General features: G+C 46.3%; 1 protein-coding gene and 1 non-coding gene across 10 annotated transcripts in view; one reads left to right on the top strand and one right to left on the bottom strand.

Annotated features, from left to right (window-relative positions):
- PRPSAP1 (phosphoribosyl pyrophosphate synthetase associated protein 1) overlaps positions 1-22,250 on the top strand; it is a 51,292-nt gene that overhangs the window by 22,839 nt on the left and 6,203 nt on the right. For all 9 annotated transcript variants that reach the window (XM_074020622.1, XM_005585053.4, XM_045376626.3 and 6 more), the window contains 4 exons: positions 5,790-5,962; positions 7,582-7,697; positions 8,148-8,203; positions 9,364-9,509. In XM_074020622.1, the coding sequence (XP_073876723.1) occupies positions 5,809-5,962; positions 7,582-7,697; positions 8,148-8,203; positions 9,364-9,509 (472 nt within the window). In that variant the 5' untranslated portion in view covers positions 5,790-5,808. The remainder of the gene's footprint in view (positions 1-5,789; positions 5,963-7,581; positions 7,698-8,147; positions 8,204-9,363; positions 9,510-22,250) is intronic.
- On the bottom strand, positions 12,613-12,716 carry LOC123569644 (small nucleolar RNA U13). The gene has a single exon (XR_006693458.1). It is a non-coding gene; the product is annotated as a small nucleolar RNA U13 (small nucleolar RNA).

Raw genomic sequence — 22,250 nt, 5'->3', positions numbered from 1 at the left:
CTAGCCTTTCAGCCTGGGTGACAGTGACCCAGTTTCAAAACAACAACAACAACAAATTTACAACTGCTGCAGATGATTAATTGTTACAGTTGGGAGGAGGGTAAATTCTCCCCCATTACTTCCAGCTATGGTGTTGGTCTCTCTTTTGGAAGCCTGGCTAGTTTAATGAATGCGTATATATACCATGCCTATTTCCTCACCTCAGGTTAGTTTTTGCCTGTCCAAAATGCTAGAGCAGTAAGGTCTGGGCTTAATATAGGATGTGGTTTTCTTAGGGGAAAGAAAAGTAGTTGGTTGGCTGGGCATGGTGGCTTAAGCTGTACTGCCAGCACTTTGGGAAGCCAAGGCAGGAGGATCGCCTGAGCCCAGGAGTACAAGACCAGCCTGGGCAACATGGTGAGACCTTTCTCTATTTAAAAAAAAAGAAAGGGCCGGGCGCGGTGGCTCACACGTGTAATCCCAGCACTTTGGGAGGCTGAGGCAGGCGGATCACAAGGTCAGGAGATCGAGACCACGGTGAAACCCCGTCTCTACTAAAAATAGAAAAAATTAGCCAGGTGCGGTGGCAGGTGCCTGTAGTCCCAGCTACTCGGGAGGCTGAGGCAGGAGAATGGCCTGAACCCAGGAGATGGAGCTTGCAGTGAGCCGAGGTCGTGCCACTGCACTCCAGCCTGGGGGACAGAGCAAGACTCTGTCTCCAAAAAAAAAAAGAAGAAAGAAAAGTAGTTGGTAAAACAATTAAGAATGTGCTACTTAGAGATAAAGACTACAAGAGCTAGCCAGGGTGTCTTGGAACATTCTCAGGGAACAGATAAACAAAGCAGAGACTGCCAGCCAATTTCTCTTCACCCTGCTAGTTCACAGAGTAACTGCCTGGTGTCCGATTTGTCCAGTGTCTCTCAGTGAAGCCAGTGTGACAAAGCCCCTTTTGTCACCTTTCTGACCAATAAGGGGTGAGGTGTGGGGCTTTCTTTAGCCCTGGGCTGGAGGATGTTGAATTTTCCCTTGGAAAAATGGAAAATAAAAACCTCATGGAAAATTGCTCTTTTTTTTTTTTGAGATGGAGTTTCGCTCTTGTTGCACAGGCTAGAGTGCAATGGCATGATGTTGGCTCACCACAACCTCCATCTCCCAGGTTCAAGCTATTCTCCTGCCTCAGCCTTCTGAGTAGCTGGGATTACAGGCATGCGACACCAGGCCCGGCTAATTTTGTATTTTTAGTAGGGATGGGCGTTTCTCCATGTTGGTCAGGCTGGTCTCAAACTCCTGACCCAGGTGATCTGCCTGCCTTAAGCCTTCCAAAGTGTTGGGATTACAGGTGTGAGCCACTGCACCTGGCTTTTTTTTTTTTTTTTTTTTTGAGAAGGAGTCTTGCTCTGTAGCACAGGCTGGAGTGCAGTGGTATGATGTCGGCTCACTGCAACCTCCGCCTCCCAGGTTCAAACAATTCTCCTGCCTCAGCCTCTCAAGTAGCTGGGATTACAGGCACCTGCAACCATGCCCAGCTATTTAATTTTTAGTAGAGACGGGCTTTCACCATGTTGGTCAGGCTGGTCTCCAACTCCTGACCTCAGGTAATCCACCTGCCTTGGCCTCTCAAAGTGTTGGGATTACAGGCATGAGCCACTGTGTCCAGCCCAGAAATTGCTTATTAATGAAAGAAACATTACCCTGAAATCAAGACTTCTCAAAAATTGTTTATCTTGTTCATTAATGTTTTACTATCTGGGCCTCCCTTGTGCTTTGTTCTCCAAAACTCATGGTATCATACACTTGGGTATTTTACTTGATTTTGTTTTTATTTTTTTGTGTGTGTTTTTTGAGAGATGGTGTCTCACTGTTGCCCAGGTTGGAATGCAGTGGCACAGTCACGGCTCATTATAGCCTTTAACTCCTGGGCTTGAGGGATCCTCACACCTCAGCCTCCTGAATAGCTAGGACTACAGGTGAGCACCACTGTGCCTGGCTGATTTTTAAATTTTATTTTATTTGTAGAGACAAGGTCTTGCTGTGTTGCCCAGGCTGGTATCAAACTCCTGGCTTCAAGCAGTACTCCTGCCTTGGCCTCCCAAAGTGCTGGGATTACAAGCATAAGCTACTGCCCTTGGTCCACTTGTGTATTGTCTATGACAAAGCCAGCTAAAAACCCACTACTTGAGGCTGGGTGTGGTGGCTCATGCCTATAATCCCAGCACTTTGGGAGGCTGAGGTGGGTGGGTCAGCTGAGGTCAGGAGTTCGAGACCAGCCTGGCCAACATGGTGAAACCCCATCTCTACTAAAAATTCAAAAATTAGCTGGGTGTGGTGGCGGGTGCCTGTAATCTCCGCTTCTTGAGAGGCTGAGGCAGGAGAATTGCTTGAACCCGGGAGGCAGAGGTTGCAGTCAGCTGAGATTGTACCATTGTACTCCATCCTGGGTGACAAAAATGAATTTCCATCTCCAAAACAAAACAAACAAACAAAAAACCACACTACTTGAACAGATAACGCTTACAGAAGCTACTAAATTAACTGACTCCAAACACATTGTGGGTATTGGGATCTGGTTTATGAAGCCACAGCAAGCCTGGGTATGGTGGCTCATGCCTGTAATCCCAATACTTTGGGAGGCTGAGATGGGAAGATTGCATGAACCCAGGAGTTCAGCACCAGCCGGGGCAATATAGTGAGACCCTGTCTCTTACAAAAAAGAAAAGAAAAGAAAATCTTTTAAACAAAAAGTCTCGGCCGGGCGCGGTGGCTCAAGCCTGTAATCCCAGCACTTTGGGAGGCCGAGATGGGTGGATCACGAGGTCAGGAGATCGAGACCATCCTGGCTAACACGGTGAAACCCCGTCTCTACTAAAAAATACAAAAAACTAGCCAGGCGAGGGGGCGGGCGCCTGTAGTTCCAGCTACTCGGGAGGCTGAGGCAGGAGAATGGCGTGAACCCAGGAGGCGGAGCTTGCAGTGAGCTGAGATCCGGCCACTGCACTCCAGCCTGGGCCACAGAGCGAGACTCTGTCTCAAAAAAAAAAAAAAAAAAAAAGTCTCTGGGAAGGGGACCACACATTCTTGCATGAGTCAGATGTGCTCCTTCTTGGGAAGAATGATTACCTCGAGAGTGGTCCCAGATGGCCTCTGGCGTTCCCTAGAGGTGGTCTGCCTTGTTTACCTACCACAGTGCTTGACTCAAGTTGCCCATTAAATATGTGTTGCATGGATGATGAACTAAAATTGACTATTATGAATTCCCGAGTTCCTCGAAAGTGTTTGATAATTGCTTTGATTCTACCAAAGATTATCTGACCTTTTGATGCCAGACTTGGCATTATTAATTTGGAAGGCTGAAGGAGAAAAATGCTCCAATTTATTGAGAGGGGGAAAAAAAAGGTAACTGGAAAATAATGGAAATGGATTAGCAGTCTCAAAGGAATATCTTAGTTGTCTTGAAGTTGAGCCCTGCATCAGTCTCCTCAGGGAGAAATGTTTTTTGTTTGTTTTTAGTTTTTTTTTTTTTTTTTTTTTTTGAGATGGAGTCTCGCTCTACCGCCCAGGCTGGAGTGCAGTGGCCGGATCTCAGCTCACTGCAAGCTCCGCCTCCCGGGTTCACGCCATTCTCCTGCCTCAGCCTCCCGAGTAGCTGGGACTACAGGCGCCGCCACCGCGCCCGGCTAGTTTTTTGTATTTTTTAGTAGAGATGGATTTCACCGTGTTAGCCAGGATGGTCTCGATCTCCTGACCTCGTGATCCGCCCGTCTCGGCCTCCCAAAGTGCTGTGTTTTTGTTTTTTTTTGTTTTTGTTTTTTTAAATCACAGAATGCTTGCATTCGTTAAGAAAAATCTAAATTACAAGGGTGAAATTGGAAGTTCCAGGAGTTGAACCTGGAAGTGGAAAACATTGTCAGAATAAAAGGATGTCCTTGAAATCGCTCACTCCCACTCTGCCTTAGAGAGAAGTGTCAACATAAATTGTAAGAGACTGGGAGGAAATGGCTCGATTACCCTTCAAGCCAGAAGGCATCTCTTGCTGAGTATTTCATTCAGTCACCTATTCAGCAAACGTTAACTCTGTGTATGGCAGGCTTTCCACTTTGCTGTAATGAGGGCAGCATCACCTACATGTCAGTGTAGAGCTGATAATTGTTCAAGAACGGGTACCTGAAGAACCTGCTGCCATGGGTGTGAACTGAGGACATGGGGAAGGGGAAGGAGATACAGTCTTGACCCCCACCCCCGCCCCAAGATGGGGATGTTTGAGGATGCGTGGATAGTCCAGGGAAGAGCAGGAGGAAGCTAACGTGAGAAGTGAATACTGAGAGAGCGTCCTGGAAGGATTTCAAGGCTCTCTCACCCATTTTTAAAGGCAGAGCCTGACTGGGAATGGTGGTGCATGCCTATAATCCCAGTGCTTTGATAGGCTGAGGTGGGAGCATCACTTGAGCCCAGGAGTTCGAGGCTGCAGTGAGCTATGATTGTACCACTGCACTCCAGCCTGGGTGACAGGGGTGAGACCATTTCTTAGTAAGTGAGTAAGTGAGTGAATCAATGAATGAATACAGAGTCTACATTAGGTTTGATTATCCTTGGCAAAAGCTAACAATCTAAATTTATAATCACTGGAAGTAGCCTTTCCTTCTACTATCTTTCAGATTCATGTTTCATTTTTTGTCTCTCAGGGTAATCTTTGTCAGGAATTTATATGTCAGGGAAGGAAGGGTCCAGGGAGTTTTGTTTTGTTTTTTGAGACAGAGTCTCACTCTGTCGTCCAGGCTGGAGTGCAGTGGCGCGATCTCGTCTCACTGCAACCTCTACCTCCCAGGGTCAAGTGATTCTCCTGCCTCAGCCTCCCCAGTAGCTGGGACTACAGGCGTGTGCCACTATGCCCAGCTAATTTTTGTATTTTTAGTAGAGACAGGGTTTCATAATGTTGGCCAGGCTGGTCTCAAACTCGTGACCTCAGGTGATCTGCCTGCCTCGGCCTCCGAAAGTGCTGGGATTACAGGCGTGAGTCACTGTGTCCAGCATCTAGGGAGGTTTTTGAAAATTAAGTTCTCACTGGGCACAGTGGCTCATGCCTGTAATCCCAGCACTTTGGGAGGCTGAGGCAGTTGGATCACCTGAGGTCCGGAGTTTGAGACCAGCCTGGCCAACATGGTAAAACCCCGTCTCTACTAAAAATACAAAAGTAGCTGCGTGTGGTGGTGCATGCCTGTAATCCTAGTTACTTGGGAGGCTGAGACAGGAGAATTGCTTGCACCTGGGAGGCGGAGGTTGCAGTGAGCTGAGATCATGCCACTGCACTCCAGCCTGGGCGACAGAGTGAGACTCCGTCTCAAAAAAAGAAAAAAATTATGTTCCAAGACCTCACCACACCCAATGAGAAGAAAGACCAAATCTTTCTGTTAATGGCAGCTAAATGGAAGGGCAGGTGGGTTCTTGGCATTCATACTGGCCTAAGCCCAAATCCCTGGGAGGCTGCCAGCAGGTGTTGAGTAACTCTGGTCACCAGCAGTTGCTTCAGATGCCACTGCAGTAACCCCGTATGACACACGAGAGACCCAGGCAAATGTGAGAGTGGGTTAACTATGCTGTGAATAGGAGTAACCTCAGATGAAAGCTGGGGCTTACTCAGCTACAAAAAGTTGGAAAGCTTCCCCTGCCTTCATGAGGTACCATTGTAAGCTAGTGTGATGGTAAAATTCCCACAACACCCGTCTGGCTGCCCATGTTAAGTTGATAAAGTCAAGATCTTTTCTAAGGGTTAATAAATGGAGTTAATCCCCAAATACAAATTTGGACTGTTTCAGAGATGTGAATACAGCTGTGATGGAGTTGCTCATCATGGCTTACGCACTGAAGACTGCCTGTGCCAGGAATATTATTGGGGTCATCCCCTACTTCCCCTACAGCAAGCAGAGCAAGATGAGGAAGAGAGGTTCCATTGTGTGCAAGCTGCTAGCATCCATGCTGGCAAAAGCAGGTGAGTGTGCGCCGGGGCCCTGGGGTTCCAGCATGATCCTTTAGGGCTCTTTCCTAGTCGGGCTTAGTTCATACCTCATATACCCAATTTGGGATCTGAGTGTTTGTTTCCTTTTGAACAGTTTTGGCTAAGGATATGTGAGCTTGGTTAGAAATTCTGTTTTTTCCCTTATTCGCTTCGTCTTACTTTAGAATACCATTGCTTTAGTGTCTTCTCTTCTCTGTCATCTGTCACGTATCTTCTATTTCATCTTGTCATCGTTAAATTCTTAGCTGGCAGTCTTGGCATTCTTATGTGATCTTTTGATCTTCAGGTCTGGATTTCTGTACCTGCTTTGTTAGCTAAATTCCATTTTTGTTCATAGTATTCAAGCTGGATTTTCTTTTACTACCTCTCCCCCACCTTTGCCTTTCTACATAGCAGCTCATTTTCATTGCTTTATTCTCCTTATGTAGCGGGGGCACACTTTCTGGCCTGTAAATCAATGTAGTATTTTACATTTGGGTTTCTATTCATCTGATGTCTATTCTAAAACTTTAACATGTATTTATGTCCTCAGAATGAAATGTATGGTCCTCCCTCGATATCCTTGTAGGATTGGTTCCAGGAACCTATCTCCCCCTTCCCCGGCTCCTCAGCAGATACCAAAACCCAAAGATACTCAAGTCTTTCATATAAAATGCCATAGTATTTGCATATAACCAACACAATCATCTGGAGATTATTTATAAATACCGAATACCGTATAAATACTATGTAAATTGTTGTTATAACTGTCATTATTTAGGGAATAATGACGAGAAAAAAAATTTCATACCTGCTCAGTACAGACACAACCATTGTAGGCCTAACTACATTTTCAGTCTGTGTTTGGTTGAATCCCCACGTGGAACTCGTAGATCCAGATGGTCAACTGTATGTGAATTTCCTTCTGTCCAAAAAAGTATAATATTTCTGGAAGGAACAAGTAATACTGGTTCTATGCTCTGGAAGTTTTGCTGTGACCTTTGACCATTTGCAATGTGTTTATATATGTACCTTTTCCTCTTCAGTACTCTTGATTATAAGAGGATCTCTTCACTGTTTTCTATAAGAGTACTTGAAACATTCTTTATCACATACAGAAATTATTCTAAACTTCAATATCTTTGTGTTACATGAGTTTCTTTTCTTCTAATATGTATATTTGTTTTTGTGTTCTTACTACTTTTTGCCTTCGCTGCAGTTCTTTATCCTTTCTTTCAAGATTCTTTAATAAAGGCCTTACTGTTTTTTACATCTCTTTGATATTAATTCCATATTCATAGTTTTGCTTCTGCCACATTATTCTTTTCTCAATTTTCTGGACCAAGCCAATAGTCAATAATTCCCACTTTCTCAGCTTTAGTTCTTTGTCCATGTGGAAGGTTGTAGCCTTCTCTACATTGGAAAGTTGTAGTCTTCTCCACATTAAGGCTTTATTAAAGTTAACAATCAAGCCTGTGATTGCAGTGCTTAATCACAGCACCCCCTGTCTTCAGTCTGCTGGTAGGAAGCAGGAGTTGAGCATCTAGTTTAGGTCCACTGTAGCCATTAACCTGTAGGGGTGAACTTTGTAATTTTTTGTTTTAAAATTTCAGGTTTAACTCACATTATCACTATGGATCTTCATCAAAAGGAAATACAAGGCTTTTTCAGCTTTCCCGTGGACAACCTTAGAGCCTCACCTTTCCTGCTTCAGTATATCCAGGAAGAAGTGAGGAACCACCAGCAAACACCCCATTGTCCTCAAAAGAGATCTTATTTAGTTTTTCTCTGGTATCAGATTTCGATATTGAAAGGCGCATGAAATGAGTTCTCCCTTAAGTCGCAATGCCTGAGGCAGCAGACAGGGTCAGCTTTAGTCGTGGAGGATCATAGCTTTAAAAGACACTAAAAATGGATTTTTTTTCCTACGTATCTTTAGCAATTTGCTTATGTTTTCTAAAATGAAGGTTTTAATAAGAATTATTTTTTTAAAATTCTTGATGGAGTGCTTTTTGCAATGATGTTAATTGATAAATATTGAAAAATCTAAAACTTGTGGCTAAAATTCTAGCATATTTGATGACTAGTTTGGATCATTGTTATAAGAACTTGAATACCAGCATCCAGGTGTTATTTTCTGATAACTTTTCAGTATTTTCTATTTTTCCTTCAAATCTAGATTCCAAATTACAGAAATGCAGTCATTGTAGCTAAGTCTCCTGATGCTGCAAAGAGGTAAGTAAGCTAGACATGGGTCCTGATCCCTCCTGAGTGCTCCCAAAGCCAGAATGAGCTGCTTTGGAATCCAGAGGCTGTCACTCGTGGCCTGTGAAAACCCATTGGCTCTCATGTTAACCCCTTCCTCGTTGCCATGTCCCATGCCACACACAGCTTTATCTCCAGCCTCCAGACAACACACATGATTGCTGAGTTGCTCAGCTTTCCTCTGGGAAAACAAAGTTCCTTCAAGTTCCCAGAGAAAGGAAATCAATGAGGCTATGAGCATTTTTCAGCGAGTCTCACTCTGTCGCCCAGGCTGGAGTGCAATGGCTTGATCTTGGCTCACTGCAACCTCTGCCTCCTGGGTTCAATTCAAGCACATCTCCTGCCCCAGCCTCCCCAGTAGCTGGGATTACAGGCACCTGCCACCACTCCTGGCTCATTTTTTGTATTTTTAGTAGAGACGGGGTTTCACCGTGTTCACCAGACTAGTCTTGAACTCCTGACCTCAGGTGATCTGTCCACCTCGGTCTCTAAAAGTACTGGGATTACAGGCGTGAGCCACTGTGCCCGGCCCAGGCAATGGTTTTTAACGTTGTTCTCTCTTCTGAAGATGACTATTAAGAATATTGGACAAAGGATAGAATCAAAATTATCTAGAATCAGATCTGGGCGGGGTGGCTTACGCCTGTAATTCCAGCACTTTGGGAGGCCAAAGCGGGAGATCGCTTGAGCCCAGGGGTTCAAGACTGGCCTGGGTAACATAGTGAGACCCTGTCTCTACAAAAATACAAAAATTAGCCAGTTGTGATAACATATTCCTGTGGTCCCAGCTACTTGGGAGGTTGAGCTGGGAGGATCACCTGAGCCCCAGGAGGTTGAGGCTGCGGTGAGCCATGTTGATGCCACTGCACTCCAGCCTGGGTGACAGTGAGACTTTGTCTCAAAAAAAAAAAAAAAAAGTATCTAGAATCAGATAAAATCCCAGACGCTAACTCATGTGCCCTTTGAGGCATTTACATTCTGACCTGGGCCTCACATTCTCATTTATATAAATAATGCCTTTGCATGTCCCTGAAATGTTACATATTTTCATTTTGTGGTTAAAAAGTGATGCAGTAGTGATATGTGGGATTTCTTCCTGTCAGTTTCACCATTTCCCTTTGTCCTTCTAGGGCCCAGTCCTATGCGGAGAGACTGCGTCTGGGTTTGGCTGTCATCCACGGGGAAGCTCAGTGCACGGAACTGGACATGGACGATGGTCGTCACTCCCCACCTATGGTCAAAAATGCGACTGTGCACCCGGGCCTGGAGTTGCCGTGTAAGATGAGCTCTGTGTTTTTATTTTAGTTGTAAATTGAAGAAAGTTTTTTTTTGTTTTTATTGTTGTTGTTTTGTTTTGTTTTGTTTTTGAGACGGAGTCTCACTCTGTCGCCCAGGCTGGAGTGCGGTGGCGTGATCTCGGCTCACTGCAACCTCAGCCTCCTGGGTTCAAGCAATTCTCCTGCCTCAGCCTCCTGAGTGGCTGGGATTACAGGTGTGTGCCACCACCCCCAGCTAAAAATGTATTTTTAGTAGAGACAGGGTTTCACCATGTTGACCAGGCTGGTCTCAAACTCCAGACCTCATGATCTGCTTGCCTTGGCCTCCAGAGTGGTGGAATTACAGGCATGATCCTCTGCGCCTGGCCCTGAAGAAAGTTTTAAGTAGTCTGAATGACTAGGAGTTACCGACTATGTAGATATATGCTGTCTTGTTGTATTTAAATAATGGAATGGTATTTGCTATCCTCCGCCTTTTTTATGTTTTGAGAAAGTATTTCACTCTGTTGCTCAGCCTGGAGTACAGTGGCACAGTCATGGCTCACTGCAGCCTCAACCTCCTGGGCGCAAGTGATTCTCCCACCTCCACCTCCTGGGTAGCTGGGACTCTAGGGGTACACTACCATGCCTGGATAGTTTTCTTTTTTTTTTTAATAGAGACGGGGTCTCCCTACATTACCCAGGCTGGTTTGGAACTTCTGTGCTCAAACAGTCCTGCTGTCCTGACCTCCCAAAATGCCAAGATTACATAAGATTATGGATGTGAGCCACCATACCAGGCCCGATTTCCTCTTTTGTAAAAGGGAGTTGTGTTGTACGCATTTGTAGACTGTGTATGGACAGTTATGCGTAGCACTCAGCATTCAGACAATATTCGATAATTTTTGCTTTAGTAAAAAAGTTGTATGTGATGGTGTGAAATCTTAAGCTTTTATATTATGGTAAGCTGGGTGACATCTGTTGATCAAATACCAGGCTTTGGGGATCAGGTAACTTTTATTTGTATTTATTTATTTATTTTGAGATAGAGTCTTGCTCTGTCGCCAGGCTGGAGTGCAGTGGTGCAATCTTGGCTCACTACAACCTCCTCCTCTCGGGTTCAAGCGCTTCTCCTGCCTCAGTCTCCCCAGTAGCTGGAACTATACGTGCGTGCCAACACGCCCAGCTAATTTTTGTGTTTTTATTATTTATTTATTTATTTATTTTTCGAGATGGAGTCTCGCTCTGTCGCCCAGGCTGGAGTGCAGTGACGCGATCTCGGCTCACTGCAGGCTCCACCTCCCGGGTTCACGCCATTCTCCTGCCTCAGCCTCCCGAGTAGCTGGGACTACAGGCGCCCATCACCACGCCCGGCTAATTTTTTGTATTTTTAGTAGAGACGGGGCTTCACCGTGTTAGCCAGGATGGTCTTGATCTCCTGACCTCGTGATCCACCTGCCTCGGCCTCCCAAAGTGCTGGGATTACAGGCGTGAGCCACTGCGCCCGGCTGATTTTTGTATTTTTAGTAGAGACGAAGTTTCACCTTATTGGCCAGGATGTTCTCTATCTCTTGACATTGTGATCCGCCTGCCTTGGCCTCCCAAAGTGCTGGGATTACAGGCGTGAGCCACTGCACCTGGCCTATTTTTATTTTTTTTAATTTTGTTTAAGACTGAACTCGTAGGCCTGGCGCGGTGGCTCACGCCTGTAATCCCAGCACTTTGGGAGGCCGAGGCGGGCGGATCACGAGGTCAGGAGATCGAGACCATCCTGGCTAACACGGTGAAACCCCGTCTCTACTAAAAAAAATACAAAAAACTAGCCGGGCGAGGTGGCGGGCGCCTGTAGTCCCAGCTACTCGGGAGGCTGAGGCAGGAGAATGGCGTGAACCCGGGAGACGGAGCTTGCAGTGAGCCGAGATCGTGCCACTGCACTCCAGCCTGGGCGACAGAGCGAGACTCTGTCTCAAAAAAAAAAAAAAAAAAAACAGAAGAATAGTACAGATTTCCAGCATATGCTCTTCACTCAGAGTTCCCAAATTTAACATTTATATACTTGGGTTTTTTTTCACCATTTGAGGGTGAGTAGCAGACGTAATGTCCCTTCATTCCTCAATACCTACATGTACATATATAAAGACAAAAGACTCTTTTATATAACCAGAGTATCATTGTCAGACCTAGGAAGCTAACATTGCTATAACAGTGTAATTTACAGACTTTACTTAGGTTTCACCAGTGGTCCCAGCAGTGTCCTTTAGAGCAAAAGAATAAACTTGTTTTCTTGTCCAAGACCTAACCCAGGATCACACATTGCATTTACTTGTCATTTATTTTTAGTCTCATTTAATCTGGAATGGCTGCTCTATTCTTTGTTTTTCTTATGACCTTGATACTTTTGAACAGTGCGATCAAGTGATTTTGTAGACTATCCCTTAATTGGGGCTTGTTTATGTCCTCAGGATTAGATTCAGGTTATGCATTTTTGGCAGAAAATCACGGAAAACATGTGATGTGTCCCATTACTGGTGACGTGCATTCTGATAAGTTGGTTAAGGTTTCTGTGGCAGGTTTCTCCACTGTAAAGTTATTCTTTTTTTTTTTTCCCCCTTTGTAATTAAGACTATGTTTTGTTTTGTTTTGTTTTTTTTGAGACGGAGTCTCGCTCTGTTGCCCAGGCTGGAGTGCAGTGGCGCGATCTCGGCTCACTGCAAGCTCCGCCTCCCGGGTTCACGCCATTCTCCTGCCTCAGCCTCCTGAGTAGCTGGGACTACAGGCGCCCACAACCGCGCCCGGCTAATTTTTTGTATTTTTAGTAGAGACGGGGTTTCACCGTGGTCTCGATCTCCTGACCTTGTGATCCGCCCGCCTCGGCCTCCCAAAGTGCTGGGATTACAGGCGTGAGCCACCGCGCCCGGCAAGACTATGTTTTAACTGTAAATATTCCATTCAAAAAATAAAATTAGCCGGCTGTGGTGGTGGACGCTGTAGTCCCAGCTACACGGGAGGCTGAGGCAGGAGAATGGTGTGAACCCGGGGGGGCGGAGCTTGCAGTGAGCCAAGATCGCACCACTGCACTCCAACCTGGGCGACAGAGCGAGACTGTCTCAAAAAAAAAAAAAAAGTCAACCAGGTAATGTGCTGATGTTCTAACAAGGTTCAAGGGTAGCACATCTCACATGTGAGCGTGAACACCCAATGATCACACTTAGGAACTATAAAAGGATCTGTCTGATAGCATTTTACCCAGAAGAAAGAACTACTTTCTCTCTCTCTCTTTTTTTTTTTTAGACAAGAATCTCACTCTGTCGCCCAGGCTGGAGTGCAGTCACCATTTCGGCTCACTGCAACCTCTGCCTCCTGGGTTCAAGCAATTCTCCTGCCTCGGCCTCCTGAGTAGATGGGATTACAGATGATTACAGATGTGTGTCACCATGCCTAGCTAATTTTTGTATTATTAGTAGAGATGGGGTTTCACCATGTCAGCCAGGCTGGTCTCGATCTCCTGACCTCAGATGATCTACCCGGCTTTGGCCTCCAAAAGTGCTGGGATTACAGGTGTGAGCCACCATGCCTGGCTGAAAGAACTACTTTCAAAATTGTAGTTGCTTTTCTCAAACCCTGCCACTGTGTTACCAAATAATTTTTGTAATACTTCTAAATCCTTGTTTTCATTTCAGCAGTGTTCACAGCATCTTCGCCAGCAGTAGATTCATCTCAAAAAAAAAAAAAAACCACTTTCTTTGCTTATCCATAAAAGCAACTCCTTCTCCATTACAGTTTTATCATAAGATTGAAGCAGCCCAGTCACAGCTTCAGGTTCCATTTCTAATTCTAGTTCTTTTGCTATTTCCACCACATCTGCAGTTACTTCTACCATGGAGGCCCTAAGCTCCTCAGAGTCATCCATGAGGGTTAGAACCAACTTCTTCCAAACTCCTGTTAATGTTGATATTTTGACCTCCTCCCCTGAATCATGAATATTCTTCATGGCATCTAGAATGGTGCATCCTTTCCAGAGATTTTCAATTTACTTTGTCTGGATCCTTCAGAGGAATCACTATCTATGGCATCTATTGTCTTATAAAATGCATTTCTTTTTTTTCTTTCTTTTTTTTTTGATACAGAGTCTTGCTCTGTCACCCGGGTACAGTGGTACGACCTTGGCTCACTGCAACCTCCGCTTTCCTGGTTCAAGTGATTCTTGTGCCTCATTCTCTCGAATTTCTGGGATTGCAGGTGTGCCCCACCATGCCCAGCTGATTTTTGTATTTTTAATAGAGACAGGGTGTCACCATGTTGGCCAGGCTGGTCTCAAACTCCTGACCTCAGGTGATCTGCCTGCCTCGGCCTCCCAAAGTGCTGGGATTATAGGAGTGAGACACCACGCCCAGCCAAATGGATTTCTTTTTATTTTATTTTAGAGGCGGGGTCTCTGTCTGCTGTCCGGGCTGGAGTACAGTGACAGGGTCTCCCTCTGTCGCCCAGACATGGAGTGCAGTGGTGCGACCACTGCTCACTGCAGCTTCTATCTCCTTAGGCTTAGGTGATCCTCCCACCTCAGCCTCCCGAGTAGCTTGGAAGCTGGGACAACAGGTGCGTGCCACCACACCTAACTAATTTTTGTAGAAATGGGGTTTTGCCATGTTGTCCAGGCTGGTCTTGAACTCCTGGGCTCAAGCAATCAACCCACCTTGGCCTCCCAAAGTGCTAGGATTAGAGGTATGAGCCACTGTGCCTAGCACACAGCTAATTTTTAGAAATTTTTAGTAGAGGCGGGGTCTTGTCTTGTTGTCCAGGCTGGTATCGAATTCATTGGCTCAAGTTATCCTCCCGCCTCAGCCTGTATTCTTGACAGTGTGGGAGGGTGAGGTGGGAGGATCACCTTACTATTATTACTTTTTTTTTTTTTTTTTTGAGATGGAGTCTCGCTCTGTCACCCAGGCTGGAGTGCAGTGGCACAGTCTTGGCTCACTGCAACCTCCTCATCCCGGGTTCGTGCCATTCTCCTGCCTCAGCCTCCTGAGTAGCTGGGACTACAGGCGCCTGTCACCACGCCCGGCTAATTTTTTGTATTTTTAGTAGAGACGGGGTTTCACTGTGTTAGCCAGGATAGTCTCAATCTCCTGACCTTGTGATCCGCCCACCTCGGCCTCCTCCCAAAGTGCTAGAATTACAGGCGTGAGCCACCGCGCCTGGCCTATTATTACTGCTAATAATAAGACTTGGAAGTTGAAATTACTCCTTGATCAATGGGCTGCAGAACGGATGTTGTATTAGTGGGCATGAAAACAATGCAAATCTCCTTGTATATCTCCGTCAGAGCTGTTGAAAGACTATTGTTTGAGATATATATACACATATATATATATATTTTGAGATGGAGTCTTGCTGTGTTGCCCAGGCTGGAGTGCAGTGGCACAATCTTGGCTCACCACAACCTTCACCTCCCAGTTTCAAGCGATTTTCCTGCCTCAGCCTCCTGAGTAACTGGGATTACAGGCATGCACCACCATGGCTGGCTAATTTTGTATTTTTAGTAGAGATGAGGTTTCACCATGTTGGTCAGGCTGGTCATTAACTCCTGACCTCAAGTGATCTGACTGCCTCGGCCTCCCAAAGTGCTAGGATTACATGTGTGAGCCACTACGCCTGGCCTGTTGTTTGATATTGTTTGAACTTTTATCAATTATCTTGGTTAGATCTTGTGAGTAAGTTATTGCAGCTTCTACATGAGCACTTACTACTTCACCTTGCACTCTTAGGTTACGGAAATGGCTTCTTTCCTTAAACTTCACGAACCAACCTTGCTCTGGATTAGGCTTTGGCTTAAGGGAATTTTGTGGCTGGTTTGATCTTCTATCCAGATCATTCAGATTTCTCTGGTTCCGTAATAAGGCTGTTTTGTTTTCTCATCATTCGTGTGTTCCCTGGAGTCAAATTTTTAATATCCTTCATGAACTTTTCCTTTGCATTCACAACCTGGCTGTTTGACTAAAGAGGTTTAGCTTTTGGCTCTCGACACACTAAGCTTGATTATTTGTAGCTTTTGATTTAAAGTGAGAGACATGGGGCTCTTCCTTTCACTTGAACACTTACAGGCCATTGGAGGGTTATTGGCCTAATTTCAATATATTGTATCTCAGGGAATAGGGAGGTCCAACAAGAGGAAGAGAGACGGGAACAGCAGGTCAGTGGAGCAGTCAGAATACACATTTACTAAGTTTGCTGTCTTTTTTCCAGTGACAGAATTTTGCTCTGGATCTCAGCTCACTGCACCCTCCGCCTCCCGGGTCCAAGTAATTCTCCTGCCTCAGCCTCCTGAGTAACTGGGATTACAGGCGCGCTCTACCACACCTGGCTAATTTTTGTATTTTTAGTAAAGACAGGGTTTCACCATGTTGGTCAGGCTGGTCTTGAACTCCTGACCTCATGATCCACCTGCCTCGGCCTCCCAAAGTGCTGGGATTACAGGTGTGAGCCACCACTGCACCCAGCCAGTTTGCTGTCTTATGTGATCTTGGTTCATGCTGCCCCAAAACAATTGCAGTAGTAATATCAAAGATCACTGGTTACAGATACCAGAAAAAACGTAACAATAATGAAAAAAGTGGAAATACTGCAAGAATTACCAAAATGTGACACAGAAACATGAAATGAGCACATACTGTTAGAAAAATGGCTCCCAGGCTGGGCACGGTGGCTCATGCTTGTAGTCCCAACACTTTGGGAGGCCAGAGTGGCAGGATCACTTGAGCCCAGGAGTTCGAGACCAGCCTGGGCAACATGGCGAAATCTCGTCTCTACAAAAAGTACAAAAAATTAGCCAGGTGTTGCATGCACCTGTGGTCCCAGCTATTCGGCAGGCTGAGGTGGGAGGTTCCCTTGAGCCCAGGAGGCAGAGGTTGCAGTGAGACGAGATCGAACCACTGCACTCCAGCCTGGGTTATAGAGCGAGACCCTGTCTTTAAAAAAAGGAAAAAAAAGAGAGAGAGAAAAATGGCGCCCGTAGACTTGCTTGACACAGGGTTGCCACAAACTTCAATTTGTAAAAATTGTATTATCTGGTAATCTAGCACTTTGGGAGGCCGAGGTGGGCGCATCAACTGAGGTCAGGAGCTCGAGACTCACCTGGCCAACATGGTGAAACCCTGTCTCTACTAGAAATACAAAAAAAAAAATTAGCCAGGCATGGTGGTGTGTGCCTGTAGTCCCAGCTACTTGGGAGGCTGAATCAGGAGAATCACTTGAACCTGGGAGGCAGAGGTTGGAGTGAACCGAGATCGTGCCACTGCACTCCAACCTGGGCAACAAAGAGCCGAGCCCTGCCCTGCCCTGCCCTGCGCACAGTGGCACCATCTTGGCTCGCTGCAATGTTTGCTTTCCAGGTTCAAGTGATTCTTGTGACTCAATCTCTCAAGTTTCTGGGATTATGGGCGTGCCCCACCACGCCCGGCTAATTTTTGTGTTTTTAGTAGAGACAGGGTTTCGCCATATTGGCCAGACTGGTCTCCAACTCCTGACCTCAGGTGATCCGCCTGCCTTGGCCTCCCAAAGTGCTGGGATTGCAGATGTGAGCCTCCACACCCAGCCTACTTTTATTTTAATGCTCAGTTTGTCTCATATTTGGCCAGAGAGAGCTCCTTCCAGCTGCCTCCTGTGTTCTTTTGGCATGTCCCCATCACTTTTGGAGACTCCCTTACTTTTCTGCTGTAACTACGCCCCGTGTTCATCTTGTAATTTCTTTTTTTTTTTTTTTTTTTTTTTGAGACGGAGTCTCGCTTTGTCACCCAGGCTGGAGTGCAGTGGCGCGATCTCGGCTCACTGCAAGCTCCGCCTCCCAGGTTCCTGCCATTCTCCTGCCTCAGCCTCCCGAGTAGCTGGGACTACAGGCGCCTGCCAACACGCCCGGCTAATTTTTTGTATTTTTAGTAGAGACGGGGTTTCACTGGGTTAGCCAGGATGGTCTCGATCTCCTGACCTCGTGATCCGCCGGTCTCGGCCTCCCAAAGTGCTGGGATTACAGGCTTGAGCCACCGCGCCCGGCCTCATCTTATAATTTCTTAGCACTGTACTTGGCCATTTCTCCAAGGAGCCCTTATACCTTTAGTTGGAGAATGGTATTTATTTATTTTTAAAAATCAGTCAGGCCAGGCACAGTGGCTCATGCCTGTAATCCCAGCACTTTGGGAGGCTGAGGAGGGCGGATCACGAGGTCAGCCTGGCCAACATGGTGAAACCCCATCTCTACTAAAAATACAAAAATTAGCCAAGCATGGTGGTGGTCACCTGTAATCCCAGCTACTTAGGAGGCTGAGGCAGGAGAATCGCTTGAACCCAGGAGGCGGAGGTTGCAGTGAGCCAAGATGGTGCCACTGTATTCCAGCCTGGGTGACAGAGCAAGACTCGGTCTAGGAAAAAAAAAAAATCAGTCAGGTTTAGCAGTGCTGGAATGTATGCCAACATTTTTTTTTTTTTTTTTTTTTAAGACGGAGTCTCGCTCTGTCGCCCAGGCTGGAGTGCAGTGGCCAGATCTCAGCTCACTGCAAGCTCCGCCTCCTGGGTTCACGCCATTCTCCTGCCTCAGCCTCCCGAGTAGCTGGGACTACAGGCGCCTGCCACCTCGCCCAGCTAGTTTTTTTGTATTTTTTTTTTAAGTAGAGACGGGGTTTCACCGGGTTAGCCAGGATGGTCTCGATCTCCTGACCTCGTGATCCGCCCGTCTCGGCCTCCCAAAGTGCTGGGATTACAGGCCTGAGCCACCGCGCCCGGCCGTATGCCAACTTTTTAGTAACACTAATATTAGTAAGTATTGATAACCCATTAGCATCAGACCAGCTGAGAATGGTATTTAGAAACCAAGATTTGGGGCCGGGCGTGGTGGCTCATGCCTATAATCCCAACCTTTGGGAGGCCGAGGCAGGCGGATCACGAGGTCAGGAGATCAAGACCATCCTGGCTGACACGGTGAAACCCCATCTCTACTAAAAATACAAAAAATTAGCCGGGTGTGGTGGCGGGCGCCTGTAGTCCCAGCTACTCGGGAGACTGAGGCAGAAGAATGGCATGAACCCGGAGGCAGAGCATGCAGTGAGCGGAGATCGCGCCACTGCACTCCAGCCTGGGCGACAGAGGGAGACTCCGTCTCAAAAAAAAAAAAAAAAAAAAAGAAACCAAGATTTGGGCTCAGGGTGGACATGCTCAGTTGCCAGATGTTACTACCTGTGAGTAACCTTGACTTAATGTCCTTTTGTAAGCGGCTGAGTATGTTGTAGGATAATGACCAAGAAATAGGCTGGTTGTGGTGGCTCACACCTGTAATCCCAGCACTTTGGGAGGCCTAAGCAGACAGATCACGAGGTCAGGAGTTCGAGACCAGCCTGACCAACATGGTGAAACCTGTCTCTACTAAAAACACAAAAATTAGCCAGGCGTGGTGGCACACATCTGTAATCCCAGCTGCTTGGAAGGCTGAAGCAGGAGAATTGCTTGAACCTGGGAGACGGAGGTTGCAGTGAGCTGAGATCACGCCACTGTACTCTAGCCTGGGTGACAGAGTGATACGTGATACTCCTATCTCAAAAGAAAAAAAAAAAAAAAAAGACCGAGAAATAAAATTACTGGGTCAGAGGTTACTTTGATAGATGTTGTATTATCAGAGTATTTTATATGGTGAGATTATTTATTCTGAGGATGTTGCTTTGTTGCTTAATGGTCGTAACCATGGTTTCCCTGGCAGTCATCTTTATGAGTCATAGGAAAAGAACTGCATTACTTCTAGACATACTGGTGTGTTTACATTGCAGCTTCCACAGTTATCATCACATTGTTTTGTGTGACTCTAATAGGCTTAGCCAAGAAAATTCTGAAAAAATTATTTCTTGTATGTGTAATAAATTGCGCCTCCTAAATTAAATATGCTTTACATCTGTATGTCAGTTATCCAGTGTGTTCCAGTGGTTCATTTGTTGGTAATTTAGTTTAAGATCTTAGAATGGTTATGACAATAAATATTCAACCTGAGAACCTTTGCATTTTTTAGGGAGATGAACTATTTTATTTTCCTCAAATCCATTCTTTTTTTTTTTGAGATAGAGTCTTGCTCTGTCACCCAGACTAGAGTGCAGTGGTGCGATTCCAGCTCACTGCCACCTCCACCTCCCGGGTTCAAGTGATTCCCCTGCCTCATCCTCCCAAGTAGCTGGGATTACAGGTGCCTGACACTGCCCCCAGCTAATTTTTTTGTATTCTTAGTAGAGACGGGGTTTCACCATCTTGGCCAGGCTGGTCTCGAACTGCTGACCTCGTGATCCCCCTGCCTTGGCCTCTCAAAGTGCTGGGATTACAGGTGTGAGCCACCGCACCTGGCCAAACCCATTATTTAGAGCACTACTTCTTGCCCACGGGTGAGTTTTGCCTCACAGTGGATATTTGGCAATGTCTGGAGATGTTTCTGGTTGTCACAACCATGGGAGCTGGGGTGCTGCTGGCATCTCGTAGGTAAAGGCCATGATGCTCAGCATCCTACAGTGCGATAATCACCTAGTCCAAAATGTCAGAAGTGCTAAGGTTGAGAAGCTCATTTTAGAGTAATTTGTTAAAAGAGAAGTTGTATGAATGAAGGAGTGAAACCTTAAATCTTTTCCATCTTATAGGTAGGCTTGGTACAGATGATGGGCAAGGGCATCTAACAAACTTGAAAAGAGTTTATGTCGGGGGTTCTGCTAAAGAAGACTACATTTGCCAGAGGGGTGAAAAGTAAGAGTTTGGATCACAAAAGTGAGAGGAGGTGACTTTTCCTGGCTTGTTCATTTCACAAGTGAAGATGCGGTTTTCACCACTGAAGTGAAAACAGACATTGGCACCTCTTGAGCGTCTGTTCAATGTAAATTTTGATTTGTTTGCATGTAGATAGGGGTTGTGAGCTTGAAATCAGTTCATTTCTGTTCTACAGAAGACCTCATTTTATTTCCTCATCTAATTTATTTGTTTATTTTTCTGAGATGGAGTCTCATTCTGTCACCCAGACTGGAGTGCAGTGGGCGATCTCAGCCCACTGCAACCTCCGCTTCCCGGGTTCAAGCAATTCTCCTGCCTCAGCCTCCCAAGTAGCTGGGTTTATGAGCGTGAGCCACCACACTCAGCTAATTTTTGTATTTGTTTTGTTTTGTTCTTGTTTTGAGACGGAGTTTTGCCTTTGTTGCCCAGGCTGGAGTGCCGTGGTGTGAACTTGGCTCACTGCAACCTCTGCCTTTGGGGTTCAAATGATTCTCCTACCTTAGCCTCCTGAGTAGCTGGGATTACAGGCATTCACCACCACGCCTGACTAATTTTGTATTTTTAGTAGAGATGGAGTTTCTCTGTGTTGGTCAGGCTGGTCTCGAACACCTGACCTCAGGGTGATCCACCTGGCTTGGCCTCCCAAAGTGCTGGGATTACAGGCATGAGCCACCACGCCTGTTTTTTTTTTTTTTTTTTTTTTTTCCTTTTCTTTTTTCTTTGAGACAGAGTCTTGCTCTATTGGCCAGGCTGGAGTGCAGTGGCACGATGTCAGCTCACTCCAACCTCCACCTCCTAGGCTCAAGCAGTTCTTCTGCCTCAGCCTCCCAAGTAGCTGGGATTACAGGTGTGTGCCACCACGCCCAGCTAATTTTTTTTTTTTTTTTTTTTTTTTTTTTTTGAGACGGAGTCTGGCTCTGTCGCCCAGGCTGGAGTGCAGTGGCGGGATCTCGGCTCACTGCAAGCTCCGCCTCCCGGGTTCACGCCATTCTCCTGCCTCAGCCTCCCGAGTAGCTGGGACTATAGGCGCCCACAACCGCGCCCGGCTAATTTTTTGTATTTTTAGTAGAGACGGGGTTTCACCGTGGTCTCGATCTCCTGACCTCGTGATCCGCCCGCCTCGGCCTCCCAAAGTGCTGGGATTACAGGTGTGAGCCGCCGTGCCCGGCTATTTTTGTATTTTTAGTAGAGACAGAGTTTCACCATGTTGACCAGGCTGGTCTCAAACTCCTGATCTCAGGTAATCCGCCCGTCTCGACCTCCAAAAGTGCTGGGATTACAGGCATGAGCCACCATGCCCGGCCTCTTGTTTTTTTGAGATGGAGTCTCACCCTGTCACCTAGGCTGGAGTGTAGTGGTACAATCTCGGCTCACTGCAACCTCCGGCTCCTGGGCTCAAGGGAACCTCCCACCTCAACCTCCCTAGTAGTGGGGATTACAGGTGTGCACCACCACGCCTGGCTAATTTTTGTATTTTTAGTAGAGAAGTGGTTTTGCCATGTTGCCAGGCTGGTCTTCAACTCCTGACCTCAGGTGATCTGCCCGCTTCAGCCTCCCAAAGTGTTACGTTCACGGGCATGAGCCACCATGCCCAGCCAGTCATCTCTTTCTAATGTCAGTTTGTTGATATGGTTTGCCATTTCATTGAACTAGAAGTAGACAAAAGTCAAAATGGGTAAGGAATGAATTTGCTCATAGTTCTTTTTTGCTGTTTACTTTAGCAGAGGAAGGTTTGGTTAATTGGCTCCCAGGAAAGAGTAAACGTGTGCACATGTGTGCAGGTGCTTGTACTTGTGATGGAAGCGTTCGTAAGGTAAGGAGGGTTGTCAGCGCAGCTTTACTTTACCTGGAAAATGCTACCTTTAAAAGCAAAAGACGGCCGGGCGCGGTGGCTCAAGCCTGTAATCCCAGCACTTTGGGAGGCCGAGACGGGCGGATCACAAGGTCAGGAGATCGAGACCATCCTGGCTAACATGGTGAAA

This window comes from Macaca fascicularis, chromosome 16, assembly GCF_037993035.2.
Source record: "Macaca fascicularis isolate 582-1 chromosome 16, T2T-MFA8v1.1".
NCBI classification, from domain to species: domain Eukaryota; kingdom Metazoa; phylum Chordata; class Mammalia; order Primates; family Cercopithecidae; genus Macaca; species Macaca fascicularis.
Note: the sequence above shows the minus strand (reverse complement) of the source record. Positions and strands in the feature narration are given on the sequence as shown.